Below are 20,041 nucleotides of genomic sequence, written 5' to 3'. Positions count from 1 at the left end.
ATATGCTGACAGTGAGCATGCGCAAAAAACAACGTGTATTCGTATGTTGACAGTGAGCATGCGCAAAAAACAATGTGTATTCGGCCCCATATGCACGGTTGGGAAAAGTTTTGCTTATGGGGATTTTTTGTATGTTTTCTTTTACGCTGTCTTATGGATTAAATTGGGTATTAACTAATTTCTTTTGTGTATTTATGCAGATACGCTGCTTATCTGGAGCTCTGATTATATAAATAACCAATTGCAATCGGATAATTCGAAGGTGGTCAACTTTATCATCTGTTCAAGTTTATCATTAGTACCAGTGTATATATATATATATTTACGAGGTATAGTAAGTGGAAAGTGATTTCTGCATGTCATTGCATAACAAGGACAAATAACAATAGTTTTAACTTTATTTCTCATTTAATCCATAAGACAGCGTAAAAGAAAACATACAAAAAATCCCCATAAGCAAAACTTTTCCCGACCGTGCATATGGGGCCGAATACACGTGCACCGTATAATTCTTGTATCGCACAATAAACTAAAAGTTGTATCATTTGACACTTATTAAAATATACAGATATCAAGAGCCTGTCGTAAACCCGTGATTGTATGAAAAAAATGGCATCTCGAGGAACTTCTATGTTTAAATATACGCAGAAAATCCTCACCAGAGCAATTTCACCGCCGATGGTAGTTAAAAACCAAAGTGAACCGATTGTTAAATACTCACTGAATGGAATTCTCTCAGTATCCTTGTCTGACAGCAGCGTGCATGTGCATAATCTACATTACACTTTTACTACTCTACCAAAAATACCCAATTTTTTCAAAATCTGTGCGTACTGAAAGTTGCATTTACCCAATTGAAAGGATTTATTTTCTGCTAGTTGTAAGTCCCTGAATTTAGTGTTTCATGCAACCTTGAAGCTCAGTTCATGTCTTAACAGTATAAAATTCCTTTAGATAAGATCTTTTGAAACTAAACACTCTCCGGAAAGAGTTGATATAGTTGAGAAAGTTGTATAATACTACAGCTGACTTCATTCTACATTCTATGAGAAAAATTAAGAAAAAAATATGACTGAATTATTTCTCGCAAGGTATTGTGCTGTTCTATAGACAGGTGTAAATATGGTACTGTATGATTTCAGGATATTGAAACTGTTGATGACCAACTTGGTACAGGAATCCTCAACCAAGAAACACAAAACACTCTTCAGAAGGTGATTGACTTATCTATGGCAGTTCTCCTGCATAATTTACTTCTTGAGAAGTGTATAACACTAGTCTTGTTAATGAAATTGAATTTTACCTTGATAATTCCTGGCAAAAGTTCCTTTTTTTGTACAGTGTAGAATTTGACCAAGATGCTTTTCTTCCAACTTTTTTAGGAATTGAAAATATTCAGTAAGTACTCTTGTTTTAAGTATTCAGTGTGTACAGGTACAGCTTTTGTATTGAAAAAAAAATCTGGAATATTTGACTTTAAGCACTCGGCATGTTCTTGAATAATCAAAGTTAGTTTAAAATAGGTAAACATCCATGTAGTATTTCAAGCATCACTGAAACAGAAGGTGGTAGTGGTCTTACTTCACTCTGGGAGAATTTACAATGTGCTTTATTTCAGGTGTGAGAGCATAACAGAGAAACTACTGAGTAACTGGTTGTCACTGTGTCTCTACCCACATGTCAAGGTAATTATACATATTTTAGTCTTAAACATTCTAATAGAATGATTATGCCCCTTAAGCTCAGTAGAGAGATTTGAGGATTGCAGGGTCATAAGTTCAATCCTCTGGGTGAGGCATATGTTCTCTGTCACAGTTTGATAAAAGAAAATGCAGCTGAAATCATTTGTCCTCCACCTTTGATTCATGTGGAGAAGTTTGTAGTTACCTGCGTGGAAAAAGTTAGTACTTGTATAGAAAATAGGATCACTGCTTAGGTTAAATGCCATTCGTTACTTAATTGAAATATTGTGGAAAAACGGTGCTAAATCCAAAACCTAAGAACATACATAAAAAATTATTAGAGAGTGAACAACTGCTAAGAAGCAGTGATCAGCCATGTTGGAATCTAAGAAATTTTATTTATGGCATCTGACACAATTTTTCATTTGGTATCCTTAGTTTTAAAAAAGATATTTCCTATTGTCAAGGTTGTTAATTAAGTTGCAAATTGTAGTTTTTGCATAATTATATATATATATACTTACTTTTACTGTGAATTATTAACTTTTGGCTTTTAATCATTATTTTGTTGAAAATGTTTGCATGTTGACAGGTGCATGTGAAAGAGGTCCAATTGCATATAAATAAAAAAGCACTTATGACTTCTTCCCCCTTCACCCCTCGATTTAGTGTTTTTTAATCTGTAGAATAGGTAGTGCTGAATAGAAGATTTTCCTTGTTTAAGTTTGGAACTTAAAAGCAGATGATATTTTTCTGTTGTTACAGAGTCATTCTGGTTCCCCGCTCTACCTGTTGTACATGGCCACACAGAAGACAATGGAGTCGGGTCCTATTGATGCCGTGACAGGAGATGCTAAGTATACCCTTTCAGAGGAGAAACTACTGAAGAAATGGAGTTCTTCTGTTGAAGAGGATGATAATCATGACCTCAAGTTTGAGGCTAAAACATTGGTAAGGTTTGAGGATTGACTTACAATACCAGAAGTTTGAAATTTGAAAATTGTAAAGGCTCACCCACAGGTTTCGGGTGTCTTAAGTTTAAGGTTGAAACATTAAAAAGCTTTCCAGACAGTTCTTATATACTTCATATACTTTTTATTGTAAGTTGAAGAGAGTTATGTCAGTTAAACTGAAGTCAAGGTCTAATATTGCAGCTAAAGTTAGGTCTGCGCCGAGTTTGATCCGACCTTGCAAAATCCACAAGGGCTGAATACAAAATCCCAGATCTAGCTACTGTTATGATGACCCTTTTATTATATATCTCTACCTTTTTTGTTTGTTGTTTTGTTATTGAACCAAATCTTCAATGTTTATCGATATTAAAATGGAACTAAGTGAAGATTTTTATATGCACTGTTTATAGAACTGTGTCTTGTCATGCATATTAATGAAAGTAATCTGGCAGCATACAATACAAAAGGTACAGTATGGAATTTAACAGGTACAGTACAGATTTTTTTTTTGCCTGTTCATATTTAATTGTGAAATACAAGCCGATTTTTTACAGAATTTATATAGATATATAATACATAATTATGTCATGTTTATACTGCTATATGTTTCAGACTTTGAATGTGGTAGTTGACAATGGGGAAGAAATTTTCAAATGTAAAGCATTAGACTGTGACACAGTCTCACAGGTGAAAAGTAAATGTCTGAATCAGATATATGTGAACTATCCTGCATCGCAACTTCCTGTGGGAGCTGATGATCTGGCATTGGGTGAGTTTTATAAAACTAATGTTAATAAACCAAGTCTGCTGTTGCCATTTTAAAAAATTTGAATCTCTTTTAGATGCAAAGTCTGCATGTGTCAAAATAAATTTTGTTGTTTTGAGATGTTAACTATTAATGCGGCCCAGTACTTTTTTCGTGGAAATTTACAGTATGAGTTTGTAGGAAGCTTCTTTCAGTAAGTTCACATGTCGATTATGAAGGAAGCTGATGGCAATTATAGGAAAATGTATGCAGTTCTTTTCTTGTAACAGCTTCAATTTTTATAAAATATGCTTATGAAAATTGAAAGATATTAAAAGGCAATAATTCAAAAAGAATTGAAAAGAGAGCAGTTTTATCCTATTGGCATTTTATGTTTACAGAGTGGCATGAAGGATTTGGAGGAGCATTAAGGTTACGAGATGAGGATAACACATCTAAACGTGAAGGTCACTGGGTACGACTGAACACACTGGCTCATTACAATGTGAAAGATGAAAGTAATATGGCTCTCATAGATCCTCATAGTGCTGAAATCAACAACCAGGAGGACTATGGTAGGTTACTTTAATATTGTCCAAAATGTAAAGGTGAGATAAAACTTGCATGAAATGATGAGGAGTGGTTGCTAATGTAGATCAGCATTTTTATATAGAATTACATAAAAAGGAAACTTGAAAATGTTGAATAGTCAGATTTATCAGCATTCCTTCTTTTTCCTACTTTTCTGAAAGTGCTATTTTTTCCTACTTTTCTATAAAACCTCCCATTACTCCTACTTTTTCATATCAGAAGTAGTAAAAATGCATTTTTTTACCCCTAGAATGAAAACTTCCTCTTGCTGGAGGGGACACCCCTTCTGTACCTACCCCAAATGAATGTAAGTTAAAACCTTGGGATGTTTTTGTCAGTGTTCAAAAAAGTATATGCTGTAGTGTATGAAAGTAGTTTAGATTCAGTAGGTGTGTCATTAGTGCATTCAATTGTGAATGGTGAAATTTTCTTTGATTCCTGTTCAAAAGCTCTTTTTGTCAGAGTTTGTAGCTTACATAAACTCCTACTTTATTTGTCAAATTTCCTAAATTTTTTCCTCCTTTATTCCTACTTTTTTAGCTCACCTGTCACAAAGTGACAAGGTGAGCTTTTGTGATCGCGAGGTGTCCATCATCCGTCCGTCTGTCCGTCCGTCCGTAAACTTTTGCTTGTGACCACTCTAGAGGTCACATTTTTCATGGGATCTTTATGAAAGTTGGTCAGAATGTTCATCTTGATGATATCTAGGTCAAGTTCGAAACTGGGTCATGTGCCATCAAAAACTAGGTCAGTAGGTCTAAAAATAGAAAAACCTTGTGACCTCTCTAGAGGCCATATATTTCACAAGATCTTCATGAAATTTGGTCAGAACGTTCACCTTGATGATATCTAGGTCAAGTTTGAAACTGGGTCACATGCCATCTAAAACTAGGTCAGTAGGTCAAATAATAGAAAAACCTTTTGACCTCTCTAAAGGCCATATTTTTCATGGGATCTGTATGAAAGTTGGTCTGAATGTTCATCTTGATGATATCTAGGTCAAGTTCGAAACTGGGTCACGTGCGGTCAAAAACTAGGTCAGTGGTTCTAAAAATAGAAAAGCCTTTTGACCTCTCTAGAGGCCATATATTTCATGAGATCTTCATGAAAATTGATCAGAATATTCACCTTGATGATATCTAGGTCAAGTTCGAAAGTGGGTCACGTGCCTTCAAAAACTAGGTCAGTAGGTCAAATAATAGAAAAATGTTGTGACCTCTCTAGAGGCCATAATTTTCATGGGAACTGTATGAAAGTTGGTCTGAATGTTCATCATGATGATCACTAGGTCAGTTTTGAAAGTGGGTCACGTGCCGCCAAAAACTAGGCCAGTAGATCAATTAATAGAAAAACCTTGTGACCTCTCTAAAGGCCATAGTTTTCTTGGGATCTGTATGAAAATTGGTCTGAATGTTTATCTTGATGATATCTAGGTCAAGTTCAAACAGGGTCATGTGCGGTCAAAAACTAGGTCAGTAGGTCTAAAAATAGAAAAATCTTGTCACCTCTCTAGAGGCCATACTTGTGAATGGATCTCCATAAAAATTGGCCAGAATGTTCACCTTGATGATATCTAGGTCAAGTTTGAAACTGGGTCACGTGCCTTACAAAACTAGGTCAGTAGGTCAAATAATATAAAAAACCTTGTGACCTCTCTAGAGGCCATACTTTTCATGGAATCTGTATGAAAGTTGGTCTGAATGTTCATCTTGATGATATCTAGGTCAAATTTGAAACTGGGTCAAATGCGGTCAAAAACTAGGTCAGTAGGTCTAAAATTATTAAAATCTTTTGACCTCTCCAGAGGCCATATTTTTCAATGGATCTTCATGAAAATTGATCTGAATTTTCACCTTGATGATACCTAGATAAAGTTCAAAACAGGGTCACGTACCTTCGAAAACTAGGTCAATAGGTCAAATAATAGAAAAACCTTGTGACCTCTCTAGAGACCATATTTTTCTATGGATCTTCATGAAAATTGGTCAGAATTTTTATCTTGATAATATCTAGGTCAAGTTCAAAACTGGGTCACATGAGCTCAAAAACTAGGTCACTATGTCAAATAATAGAAAAAACGACGTCATACACAAAACTGGGTCATGTGCCTCTTGTTTGTAATGGCTGGCTGAAAAACCTCAATGGTCCACAACTGAAAAACAGAAAGATAAGGTATTTTAAATGATGCATTGGCTAGTGGCCCTTGCCAGGTTTGTTTAAACCCAGTCTCGATAAACAAAATTCGGGATCTTGAATTGTTTCACTTTCAGTAGTTAGGGTGCTTGTAGTTTAAGGTGCTTGTCATTGGAGTTATTTAAACTTGGTGCTTCTGTCTTTCATATTAGGCAAGTGGAAAATAATTCAAAAGGTTATACAGTAGAAGAGTTTTCTTCACAAGTTGAAATTTAAAAGTTATGCAGTTTTTCAGATAAAGCAGTCTTATTATCTCCTTAAAAGAAGTTACAATAGAGTGTTTGGATTAAACTTTATAGTGTAAAAAAGGATTTCTCTCTGTGTTCCAGAGGCTTTATCTCACTCTGCCTCCGGTCAGATCGCTCTGTGTCTGTACTAGTAGAGGATGAATTTTGCACCCTGAGTGGCTGCATTTGCACTTTGTAAAGCGCCTTTGAACGTGTTTATTATAAAAAGGGCACTATATAAATCTGGTATAATGATAATAATAGCAGTAAAGTTCAAATAATTTTAAAACTGTTAAATTTATATTGAATCAATTCCAGTAAATTTGGCCAATATCAATATGGAGGGTGTTTGTGATGGGAGCATAGATTCTTCACAGCCGCTCACACCACATGATGAAGAAAATCCACATGAATTTGAGCATTGGCATTTGGTAGGTACAACCTTAAAAACTGGCTCTTGGGCTTAAACCATTTGACGCTTAATATGTATTACCAGTAGTAATTTTCTTTGTCTATCATAGACTGAATAGCAAAAATATATTACAATGGAAGGATATCAAATAAGTGAAATATACATGAAAAATGTTTTGAGAAACAACAGGTAAAAAAAAATATGCTGCATGTATGGTTTGCACCTACAGTGTTGTGGTAGTCACTACTATGAGACCATTGAATCTTCGTACTGATTCTGCCTAAGTCAGATCATGATCAACTGACTTCAGTTTCAAACTTTTTATGACATAGATGTAACATCTGTTCTACATGCGAAAACTGATTATTACCTGAACAAGCTACATGTTTTGAGTCCACTGATACCAAACTGATTTTGGAATGGTCAGTTTCTAGACTGTTTATGAAATTTATGGGGTTTTATGGCTCTGTCTTTGTAATGAGTAATTTTTGTTGTTTTGTTGAAGTTTTTTTTTTTTTATGAAACAAACAAACAAACAAACATACCACTACAAACTGTGTTTTAAAAGTGCTGGATGTAAATTTACAGGTAAAAAAAGAGGAGGAGAGTGCAAAACAAGGGAAGTCAGCTATAGCGGAACTGTATCTCAACAGACTCTTCACTACAAAGGTAAATATGCCCTTTAACCTTTGCTTTTCTAAATTTCTAAAACTGACTGGTCCAACATTCAGTTTTGGGAGTCCCACTTATTACTCTAACTGATGTTCACTGAAAATTTACTGACTGATTGGCGACCAGTGAAGTGCAGGCTGATCTTGGTCTGCAAGGCAAAACCACTTGCAGCACAGGCTGAAGGTTAACATATTTGATAAATTATCATAGTCATTTAACTTGAAATTTTATATTCCCAGACCTGATTTGTCAGTAGTGTTTCATTTCAACATTTAAAACTCAGTATTGCATTACCAGATATTACATACCTAATTTATTAACCTGGCAGTAAAACACAGAAAATTGAAACTAAAATGTTGCAGTTTTGAATTATTAACATAATGGATGTGGATAATGCCTATTTAAACAAGCAAGCCTAGCTAAGTATAAGTATGTATAATATTTCATATATAGTTTTATTATACATAAAGACTTGTAAAGTTATATGTTCCATGGAGATAAGGTGGTTTACAGTTTACATTGAATAACTTCAGATATCAGAATTTAAGATTAATTATCACCTTTTACAATACTTTTTTTAGGACCTTATACATCATTTATCAGCAGCTTATATATAAATTATCAGTACCTTATACATTAATTATCAGTAAGGATACATTAATTATCAGGACCTGATATATCAATTATCAGTACGGTATACATCAGTTATCAGTATGTGCAGTATGTGACTTTCTGTTATCACAGTTTGTATAAGTTTACTTTATGTCTTATGGACTTTACTTTATGTCTTATTTACTACTTTCAGCAATCATTAATGGAGTATATGAGACCATTATTTGATTTAATTCTGGACCATGATAGATGTCCCCCACCCACCAAATTCCTGTATGATTTCTTGGATGAGTTGGGAGAGAAGTATAAAGTAGAAACAGACACAGTACATGCGTGGAAAAGCCATAGGTAATAAGTTAATGTGGAAATTAATTGGATAGGAATGATTTTTCAAGTAATTTTTCATGTCAAAACAGTTGTAGTGGGTGCTCAGCTCAAGGGATGGGGGTGCAGGGTTTGAATCATGTGATCATAATTACAGATCCTTTTTAAATAACGATGCTGGTCATTTATAAGAAGCAAGTTTCACATGTATCTCTCAGTTTTTCTTTGACATGATATTAAAATAAATAGCTTTGTTTGATAACTGATGATAAACATTTATTTCAGTTACGCTATTCGTGTGTGGGCAAGTCTTATGAAGATGCCAAACACTCTGTTTGACGTAGCAATTCCTTCGTTTATGGAAGAGAACCTCAATATCATTAGCCAGGTGTTCATTGAGAGTTTCTCACTGGCCTCACAGAAATTTACAAAGGTATAAATGTTTCTCACCCACCTCAAAGAAATTTACAAAGGTGTAAACGTTTTTCACTTGGCTAAAAGAAGTTTACAAAGGTATAAATGTTTCTCACCAGCTTACAGAAATAGGTATAAATAATAAATAGGTATAAAGGTATAAATGTTTCTGACTAACCTAAGAGAAATTTACAAAGGTTTAAATGTTTCTCACTATCAACACAGAAATTTACAAAGGTATAAATGCTTCTCACTATCAACACAGAAATTTACAAAGGTATAAATGCTTCTCACTATCAACACAGAAATTTACAAAGACATAAATCTTTTAAATGTCAGCAAAATTCTCAAGTTCAGAATTATTACCTTCTGTAAGTAGTTGTTAGAGAGAAAGAGCATTCCCAGATCTGCAGTTCAGCACCCCAGGGCTTTAGGGACCCGGGGACAACTGTTATAAGTGACCTTTATGGAAACATGTTACATATGATATAGATTGACTTGAGAAAAAATTAGCAAAATTTGACAAAATAATGAAAAGTTGTGAAAATGCTGAACTGTCTAATAAAAAAAATAGTCCCAGCTGCTTTGATTAAAATATACATCTTTTGTCAAATTTCAGCGTTATCTTGTACAGTCATTTAAAACAATAAAATATTATTTTTCAGGATTCACCTTCTCAGAAGTTGATCTTTCATCATGAAATGAACCATTATAGGGACAGAGTAAAAGAGTTCTACAAGAATGTGAAAGTTGACTCGCAGAATTCAGAGGAATTCAGACAGTACATGGCCGAGGTCAATAGAGTAAGTGATTCCGACAGTATAGTACCAAGATAGTGGACAGGTTTTATCTCTCTCTATTTTATGGTTAAAGCCTCATTAAAATGGTTATGTGTTGTAGAAGTCATTATGTCAGTATAAAAGCACCATCACAGCTTTGAGTTCAAACTTTCATTTTAATATTAAGTTGAAAATGGTAAGAATTTGATTTGAGTTAGTGCATACTTTACCATAGTTGTTATTGTTTTTATCTTTTTAGTGAAATATACAAAATTTGGCATTGACAGGTATTTCTTTTCAGAATTAATTGATATGTGTATAATAGTTCTTTAGATAAAACAACAACATACCCTTTTTTGAAGCTTCTTTAAATAAAACAACATACACTTTTTTGAGCAGATCTAAATAAGCCCACACAGAAAAATACCATTTATTTACACACTACCGGTAATTAATGTTTTACTTGGATTCAGTATTGTTATATTTTCTGGTCCTTTGGGATCATGGAGTCCATTCAATATATGTGTAATAGAGTTCCGCTTAAGCCGGTGCTAGGGGGCATGAGAGGTGTTGCACATGTCATTACCTCTCATGAACAGACTCATTCAAACCGAGTCTGCTATTACCGTATTTTGGTGTGTATAGGTCGCGGTAATGTATAGTCCGCATCTAATTTTTGCTCTGGAAATGGTCGCAAAATTTAACTTCCAGCGTATTAGTCGCAGTTAAATTTCGGATTTTTTCCCCAGCAATATTTAATATTTACCGGCAAAAAAGTTATGGCGGCGGCCATATTGATGCCGCGGACTGAATTATTATCAGAACCTGATTGGTTGAAATCGGACAGTGTTATTTTCGTTCCCAACCGTTTCGTACCAACAGTAGTATCGGTAACAGACTTAATCAAAGAAAAGCGGCTTTTTGACACTAATTGGCAGCAGACAGTTTGCGTTTACATTCTGTTATCATGCATGTTTAAGTGTGAATTGTTTGCACAGCAATTATAACACCTTTCCATGTCATGTAATTAACCGCGTTCTTTTGATTCTGAGTAAAAAGATTAACAAAATATCTCTGTTTTGATTTTTTTCTTTTATTTAAAAATCAAAAGTAAAAAATTATCTTTCAAATTTTTAATACGCTAAGAATTAGTATAAACAATGTTTGGAATGGAGGACGGATCTGTCCGGATTTTATCCAACCCGGAGTACATGTCAATGGCGTCCAGTAAAACGAAAGTAGAAACAAACGTAATTCAAACTGCAAAAACATCTTTGAATTAGTCATTCGTAATTTTAATAGTCTGTATGGGTTATTTACGATATATTTTATTGAAAGTAACCGCTATTGGCCGAAAAGCGGCTGATATTGATATTTTTTATCCATTTTGTTCGTTCGTAACAGATGCACATAATTTTGCGAGAGCTACGGTCAGAAAATTGGCCCGAAAAAAAAACTGCTGGCAATGTTCTGTCGTATAGGTCGCAGGAACTTTTTCAGGCAGCAAAATGGGTAGAAAAAGTGCGACCTATACACACCAAAATACGGTATTGTTCTTGGTTGCGTTCTATGCTTCCAAAGGATCTTTTTAGGGATTTTATTAATTAAAAATAACAACAGACATACTGGAATAATGTCTATTTAATTTTCACTCTTCATTTTTCCTTTGAAAAAAGGATGTTATAAAGAAGCAAAATTTTATTCATTGGAGAAGAATTCCATTTAAGAGCATTATGATGCACTTTATTAAGTAGACAATGGAAAAGGGATAAAGCCATGTGCTTGATATTTGAAAAATTTGGACCTCAGGCAAGTTTAAATTATGGGAATCTATGGGAAAATCAAGATTTTATTAACACTTTTGCATATAGAAAAAAAAATCCTACAATGTAGATTTTAATGCTACCTCTCACAGTTGTAAATTTACTAGTTTTGTGTTATATGGTCGGACAAAAATGCCGGCCCATATGCTTAATTTGGATATATTTTCACATTACTAAAAAGAACCCCCAGTTTGAAGCTGATGATGATATTATTTGGGATTATTTCTCAAGCAAACATACTTTGTTATTATATTCAATTTTTAGAAAAATAGTTTCCATATCACTCAACCAGGTTTTATTCTAGGTTATCAGGGTAAATGACATCAAGCCATGACTTAGTCTTTAACAAACATGCAGAACTACCTTAATACAACTCAGATAGATTGAATACTTCATAAAAACAAACAAAGAAACAGTTTACTCCTTTTGCAGGAAAACGCTGAAGGCTATAAATAAATACTTTACAACAAAACTAACAAGTACAATATTCCCTTTAAAGGAAAACCAACTAATACCATTTCTTTCTTTGTATATTTCTAGCTACAGCAGCAGACAAACTTCAACAAAGTTTCAGCACTTTACAGATTCTATAACCAGCTCAAACCTTACTTTGAGGATGTAAGTTGTTTTTTTGTTGCCATTGTGAATATTCATTTACCATCTTGGAGCAAGCTTACATTGTTTGCCTCTTTGATTATATACTGTTGAAGAAAGCATCAACAGTTGTTACAAAAAAAATAATGCTTCAGATGCTTGCATTCAATAAAACCAGATTTTCATAAGGTAGATGGTAGGTTAGATAAAAGACAAAGTCATTTCTGCCAGTTTTCTTGGGACTCTCTTATCTCTGTGATCAGTCTGTGGAGACCTCACACACACTGGTGAGCATTTAAATGCTTTTTAAATAAAGCACAATGAGAGCTTCCTTATCAGCAAAGGAGATTTCATTGGTGGTCACCAGTTAGCAAGAATTTGAGTTATAATAAAATTTCAAGATGTAGTGAGATTTTGAGATATAGTGAGGTTTTGAGATGTATGGAGATTTCAAGATATAATGGGATTTTAACCCTTAGCCTGCTGCAGGCGAATTTAACAGCCTTTGCAAACAGCTTGGAACCAGATCAGATGCCGATTAAATCGGCGTCTGATCAGGTTCCAAGCTGTTTGCTACTCTGACAATATTTCTTCCAATTTTGGAGCAAATTGAATGAACTTTACAATTTTAGCAGACGACATTTCCAGCAGACGACAATTTATCTAGCATGCTAAAGGTTAATATATAGTTGGGTTTTGACAAGGACTGGGACGATTACTCAGTTAATCGGATCCGATTCGATTACTTGGTGAAACCGGTTTCAATTTTGCAAAACCACTAATTGCTCTCAAACAATAAACATCACAAATCGTACTTTATCTTTATACATTTCTTTGACCAGCACATAAACCCACAGTATATTTCTGCTAAAACACATCAACATAACCAATAGTCTCGGATTTGCTTGTCGTGATATATCTAAAATAAAATACACCAAAATATGACTTATTATCCCCCGCCAATGAAATAGGGAGGTGGGGTATTGAAATGGTGTTGTCTGTCCGTCCATCAGTGCGTCTATGCGAGCTCACATTTGCATACTTAGGTGGCTATAGGAACAATAGGTAACTGTACTTTTTCTTTGATGTCATTCATTCCGTAAGGCTTTTATGTGGCTATTTTTCTCTTACGTGGCTAAAAGAACAATAGAGAGAACAAAAGAGTAGCCACATAAGTATCCATATGTAGGAACTTCCCTGCGTGCAGACGTCCATGCGTCCATCCACAGCTATTTCTCAGTAACTAGCAGCTAGAATTTCATGAAATAAACATGAACCAACATACTGTAATGATGCCTGTCAAGTGTTTTTTGGATTGGTCAATTTCCCTTAAGAGTTATTGCCCCTGATTTACTGAAAAAATGCCCAAAAATGTCCGTCCATAGCCATTTCTCAGTAACTAGCAGGTAGAATTTCATAAAACTTGAAATAAACATGAACCAACATACTGCGATGATGCCCGTCAAGTTTTTTTTTTTTTTGGATTCAATTTCCCTTAGAGTTATTACCCTTTAATTGTTTAAAAATCCACAGATTTGTACATAAAAAAGAACAACCAATTGGTAGAATTCCATTAAACTTCTTTCATTCTTTTCCTTGAACATTTATTATAAACATGTGAAGTTGTGTACCCACACCTGGTCACCACCTTGCCTTGGTCACACCCCATCTCCCTCCCCCCACCCAAAAAAGAAAAATTAATTCCTTTTAATTTTATTTTTTTGCAAACCTTCCATGAATATTTATCAACATGCAAAGTTGTACTGTTCCCCCACCTCACTCCTCCACCCAGTCATGCCCACCATCCCGATCATGCATCCCCCCCCCCCCCCCCCCCCCCCCCATTTTTTTTTTTTTTAATTTTTAATTTTCCATCAATATTTATAATCAACATGTGAAGTTTTGTACCGCTGCCCCCCCCCCCCCCCACACCCACACACACAAAAAAAAAAAAAAAAAAAATTATTTGCTTCTTAGTAACATCAGCTTTTGGCCGGATATATTTTTTTTGCCATTCCTCACCACAAACCCTTTCTGTGGGGGATACCAATTCATCCAGTTTGCTTGTTAATTATCACACTGCATCCAAACGATAAAGTCCGTAAGTTCCTAATGCAGTCAGCTGCTGGAAGTACCTTTATACGGCCATCAGGAAAGAAAACAGCATTTCAAATATGGCGGCCGATTAACCAGTTCGATTCGATTTCATACAAATGATTAACCGGTTTCAAAATTTTGAAATCGTCTCGGCCCTAGTTTTGACATGTACTGAGATTTTGCTATATGTTCTAGTTAAGGATTCAGATCTTGTTTATTCGATTAACTTTAGGACAGTATTTTTGTTATGAAGGAAATTGTGTATGATTGAGGACAATGAGAAAATAAACTAGTACAAATTTTTGTTTGGTATATTTTAATGACAGTGACTTTTGATGATTTCTAATGTATTTTAGATACTTGAAAATCTGTCGAAAAGCAAAGAGGCCAGTACTTTACAGCTTGACAGGAAACTGGAACAGGTGATAGCCATCATGGAGGAGGAGGACTAGGAAATCTCGTGTATAAACTTAGCTGGAAAATATGGTGAACAAACTTTGCTAGAGGACCTGATACATAAACTTAGCAGATTCCCATTTACATGTATAGACATACATAGAATATTTTGTTGTTGTAAATAGAACTTTCTTGTTTATTAACAGGATATACCTAAGTGCTAATTTTGATGTTGAATGATTTGGTAATGAATTGTAGGTATTTTTTTCAGGTGAAAAGCAATAGTACAATCACTAGTTGATATGCTACTTCAGACTAATAGATTATCAGACATTTTACAAATATTCATTACCCTGAAAAGAGAGGTTTAAATTTGTGGAAGTTGTGTAAATAATGGGGAAAAAAGTGCTCATGTTATTAAAAATTGTGATGTAGAGAAATAAGTTTATATGTATTTTAAATATATTGGAATTTGTATTTTTGCAAGCCTTTTTGATACTAACCAAATTATTGAATTATCTGCTGTAGTTACTCGGGACTCTTTCTTTTGTGTGTTTGAGAAAAATTGTGTAAATATGTTAAATTTGATATTTTCTACTGCTTAAATAATTACAGAGAAATTAATACATTTTGTGTATATATATATATTTATGTATATTATATAAATTTTGTCTGTATGGAACTTGGGTGTAACAAGGCACAGAACTGAAAGTTTAAAAGTATGTATAAATTGGTATGTTAGATTTGTTTTGACCAAGAACACAATGCACATGATGCACCATGTAAAATGGATGAACTAAACAAGATATTATTTTAAATGAAAATTGGTTTGAGATGTAAGAAGGCTAAGCTTCTCAAAAAAATATTGCTTCAAGTCAGTTGGTGAAAGGTATATCAGTTTAACACTGAAACTAATAAATATCCTCTATATATCATTATCAGTTTACAGGAATTGAACGAATGTGAATTGTGTTCGATATTTGCATTTAGATGTTTATTTGATAGCTGTGTTTGTGCAATTTATTGTTACACCCCGTTCCTATCATTGCTTGTAGGTTTGAATAGAAGTAGATTGTTTGGTGAAAGCTTTTCTGTTTGAAAACAATTTTGAATTGGGTAAAATTAACCCTTACCATGCTAAACACGACTGATTCTGCCTTTGCGACCAGTGTAGATCATGATCAGCCTGCACATCCATGCAGTCTGATCATGATCTACACTTTTTTTAGTAAGCAACCCTTTTAACAGTTAATGGTACTGTCCACATTGAAAGATGGACAAGTTCATTATAGAAATTCAGCAGGGTAAGGGTTAGGTCTGTAAATTGTAAGCCAGTTTTATGAAATGAATTTGTATATACATTATATAATGATTGAATATTTGTGAATATAAATATGAAATATATATAATATTTGTGGGCCAGATAATATTATTGAAGAACTGTGTTTCAGTAATAAATACGTAATTATTCTGTGTAGCATTGCCATTTGTGTCTGTCAGTAGGTTTTTTAAAATAGAATCTTTTTTTCTGATGAGACATTGTGCAGCAAATGATTAAAGTTTGCTGATTTTGAATTCAATTTTGTCACTATGAGTTCAAATTTTGCTGACCTGTTTCATGTAAGAAAGCCATTTAGCTGCAGCAGGTCAGTGTTTCCATAGTTTCCAACATTTGTCTGAGATAATTCCACCATCAGGGGCTGTTACCACCACTTCATTGTTGTAGCTGATCTCAAAATTGTGACCAAAAAACAGGAACCATTATATATCCTCTTAATAGTGCTATATTGATTGTTTAAAATTAATGTGATATTGTCTTCAAAAATATCTGTTCTTTGGTCTCTTATTTTTGCTATAGCAAAATACCTTGAAATATGTCCTTGAAAGAATGTAGCACATTGAAATGTGTCCTTTATTAGAACAAAGTATATTGAAATATGTCCTTTATTAGAACAAAGCTTATTGAAATGTGCCCTTTATTAGGACAAAATAAGCTTAAAATTTGTCCTTTATTAGAACGAAATAGTATGAATTGCCTTAAAGCTCTATTGTTACATTTAACATTACAAAATAAATAAGGCAGCATGATGAACAGGATAAACAAAAACATAAATGAGATATGAGTTGATGTCTTAAATAACATTCCATCAGAATTTATGCTCAGAAGCCCAAAGTTGAGGTACTTCTGCACGTTTGATAAACTGGAAGTGATAGCGTAACGTCATTTAACCGAAAAACGTAGAATAAAGTCTGGATTCAGCATATTGAAATGATAATAATTTTATGAATTAACCGAAACCTGTATGTAAATTTATTACAATGGCACTGTTGCTATATTTCTAAAGTCAAAATAGAGTGAAATGTTCGGTTCACTTTATTAAAATCAAATATCTGAAAAAATAAGCACACGGACCTAAATTTTTATTTCACCAAATTATAGGCCATGTGATTATTTACAACTGTGAGAAGTTTCATCAAAATCTACATTTTAGGAAAATTTCTATTCGCAAAAATGTTATGAAAGTTAAGATTTTCCCATAGACTCACATTATGAAATATTGCATGGTCGAAAGTTTTCAAATCAGTTTAGCAAAAAATCAAGCACATGACCCTATCTTTTTTATTTGCTGATTTTTCTTGGTATCATCTGAAGTTTAATCAAATTCTACATTGTAGAAAAAATTTTGATCCAAACGTGCAGAACTACCTCAAAGAGAAACTGATTTTGTTACATAGTGATACATAATTGTACATTTTGTAAACTGAAATGGAAATTTCTTTAGATAATGACATTTTTAAAGCTAAAGTTTTTGTATAGGTATAAAATCCTTCTAGTTTTCATCGGTAAATAAAAGGGTAACATACTAGTAGATGCTTAAATAAAATCAAATTATATCTGTGATACAGTAAGGACCATTTCTTTTGTATATATACATTTTCATGCATTTGTACAGTATATATAGAGAGAGTGTCAATAGTGTGGTTAGGATTGTATCACTTTACCTCTGGTGTTTGCGGGAATTTGACAAATGTCTTTAAATAGCCAATATCATAGAGACATTTCGATCTTTGTCTGATTTTGTATAAAATTTAGTACGTTTAATTGTTGCCAATATTTTGGTGAAAGTGTTATTTTTCTTTAATGTTTTCTAACTGTATTTTATAACAAATTGGTACATAGGTAAAGTGCAGCTTCCACAGTTTACATTATTTAGCAGGTTCTGAATCTTTGTACCCCTGCTGTTGTTTTGCAAACCAGAATACTACACTCCAGCTGGGAAAATATATATAAAATGAATTGAGTACAGTTTACTGATCGAGCTAGTACAGTTCACCGACCGAGTGAGTATAGTTCACTGACCAAGTTAGTACAGTTCACTGACCGAGTGAGTACAGTTCACTGACCAAGTGAGTATAGTTCACTGACCAAGTTAGTACAGTTCACTGACCGAGTGAGTACAGTTCACTGACCAAGTTAGTACAGTTCACTGACCGAGTGAGTACAGTTCACTGACCAAGTGAGTATAGTTCACTGACCGAGTGAGTACAGTTCACTGACCGAGTGAGTACAGTTCACTGACCAAGTGAGTATAGTTCACTGGCTGAGTGAGTACAGTTCACCGAGCGAACAAATACAGATCAGCTGTAGTACTTTACAGTTACGTAAGGCATTCAGTGCTGGAGTAGACTAATTGTAGATGATGTACTTCACTGTTGCTGAAATATAAATACTGTATTCTTGTAAATTTTTGGTATCTGTAGAGTTTTCTCACTGGTATATACAATATTGTATTTTGATTGAAAGATTTGGTTTGCAAAACAACAAATGTTACTGGTACAGTATGTAAAAAGATTTCATCTATGATATTCTCTAGATGTTAATATCACTCTGGACTGTTGAAAATAATTTTGTAAAGTTTTAATGCGGATAGTGTCGGCGAGTGTCTACAACTTGCCTTCATTGCATATAACATATAGCTTCATGCTGAGTTACTCAAGAGAGCCATTTGTATTATATGATTCCAGTCTTTGTACAAATAACTGTATAACTTCAAACTTATTAAGCTTTCCATACTTCATGTTTGTTGTGCAAGTGAGAACACTAAATACATTGTATTTGTTTATTGTTACCAGTAAGTTTCTGAGCAGTATTCCAAAGTGTGCCTTAATATTATACACTCAAACCTGTAAGGAAGATCACATGTTCACAGAGACCATCTCATGTTTAAATTTAAATTTATATGAAAAAATAATAATGTAGTTTATAGCGTACCTGTTAGAAAAAAAACCAGCTGCAAACAATTCATTTTTTGACTCTTCAGAGACTGGTCTCCATACACGGGTTAGATTGTAATTCTGTGATTTCAAGATAAGATGTTTATTGTTTGTTTTTATATATATAATGTTTACAGGTGTGAGTAGTTATGCCTCCCCATATGTTGATATTGTGCTGACTGTCAGTCCGTTTTTCTGTTTGTCACAAAAGTTTGTCGAGACTGCAGGATTGGCCTTAAACAAACTCATGTTTTGATAAAAGTTCGTTTTGACTTATTATCTTTTATACTACTGACTGTATTTAAACAAAACTTTATAAAGGATTGCTATTGTACAAAGTTCAGTTAGATTAGATGGGTTTTTTGTTGACTGATTTTTATGGAGTTATGGGCCTTAGAAAAAAAGTCATATTTCGCTACTTTTATGTTTAAGCACCATCATTTCTTAACCAATCTTACTTATATTTACACAGAGTGTGTGTATGTATCAAAACAGTTTGTTACAGGTGAGATCAGAATGGTCAGCTCAAAATTATATGCCTTATTCTATCAAATATGACATATTTCTTTATATTTTAGCATAAACACCATCATTTCTCATATCTACACAGAAGGTATAGGAGCCATGTCAGATAAGAAGGCAGAGAGTTATGTGCCTTTGAATAATCAAAATAGTTCTATTTTTTATAATAAACAATCTGTAGTACAGGCATTTTTCATCCTATCCTTACCATGTTTACACTTTTAAAATCAATGTCAAATCGATTTGCAGGTATGATGGATTGATGATTTTTGATAAGTAATAATTTCCATGTATCTCAAACATTGTGCCGCTTAACATTTTTGTCCATTTTTTTCCGAAGATGTCTTTATATTATGCCCAGATATGCATATCCATTTATTCTTCCATTTAAATGAGGCAGTATGGGGAGAAATGCATGTTTTTTCTGAAGTAATCTTTATGTGAAAGTTATCTCCAGTTTATGTGATGTGGCAATCTTTTTTCTATCTGAATAAAGTATATCATTCTGCATTGTTTGTTTATTTATTGTGTTCTTTTTCCAGAGCCATTCATGTTCAAGTTATTGATTAGAAATGGTTTTCCACGTTCAGGCCCCTGTGACCTTGACTTTTGATATAGTAACCTCAAAAATAATAGGTAAGCCCTATCACCCTATGAAGTTTGAAGGTTCTAGGTCAAATGCTTCTCCAGTTATTGATCGAAAATGAAGTGACAGACAGATGGCCTCTGT

The 20,041-nt window shown here is 33.8% G+C and overlaps 1 protein-coding gene across 2 annotated transcripts in view; it reads left to right on the top strand.

The window, feature by feature from the left end:
* The window catches only part of LOC123528833 (plexin-B-like), a 45,691-nt gene extending 25,870 nt beyond the window's left edge, over positions 1 to 19,821 (top strand). For both annotated transcript variants that reach the window (XM_053521556.1, XM_053521555.1), the window contains exons 7-18: positions 1,143 to 1,214; positions 1,619 to 1,685; positions 2,448 to 2,633; positions 3,248 to 3,404; positions 3,782 to 3,955; positions 6,710 to 6,822; positions 7,392 to 7,472; positions 8,281 to 8,435; positions 8,697 to 8,844; positions 9,491 to 9,628; positions 11,968 to 12,045; positions 14,475 to 19,821. In XM_053521556.1, the coding sequence (XP_053377531.1) occupies positions 1,143 to 1,214; positions 1,619 to 1,685; positions 2,448 to 2,633; positions 3,248 to 3,404; positions 3,782 to 3,955; positions 6,710 to 6,822; positions 7,392 to 7,472; positions 8,281 to 8,435; positions 8,697 to 8,844; positions 9,491 to 9,628; positions 11,968 to 12,045; positions 14,475 to 14,570 (1,465 nt within the window). In that variant the 3' untranslated portion in view covers positions 14,571 to 19,821. The remainder of the gene's footprint in view (positions 1 to 1,142; positions 1,215 to 1,618; positions 1,686 to 2,447; positions 2,634 to 3,247; positions 3,405 to 3,781; positions 3,956 to 6,709; positions 6,823 to 7,391; positions 7,473 to 8,280; positions 8,436 to 8,696; positions 8,845 to 9,490; positions 9,629 to 11,967; positions 12,046 to 14,474) is intronic.
* Positions 19,822 to 20,041: the final 220 nt, after the last annotated feature.

This window comes from Mercenaria mercenaria, chromosome 13 (assembly GCF_021730395.1).
Source record: "Mercenaria mercenaria strain notata chromosome 13, MADL_Memer_1, whole genome shotgun sequence".
NCBI lineage: Eukaryota > Metazoa > Mollusca > Bivalvia > Venerida > Veneridae > Mercenaria > Mercenaria mercenaria.
Note: the sequence above shows the minus strand (reverse complement) of the source record. Positions and strands in the feature narration are given on the sequence as shown.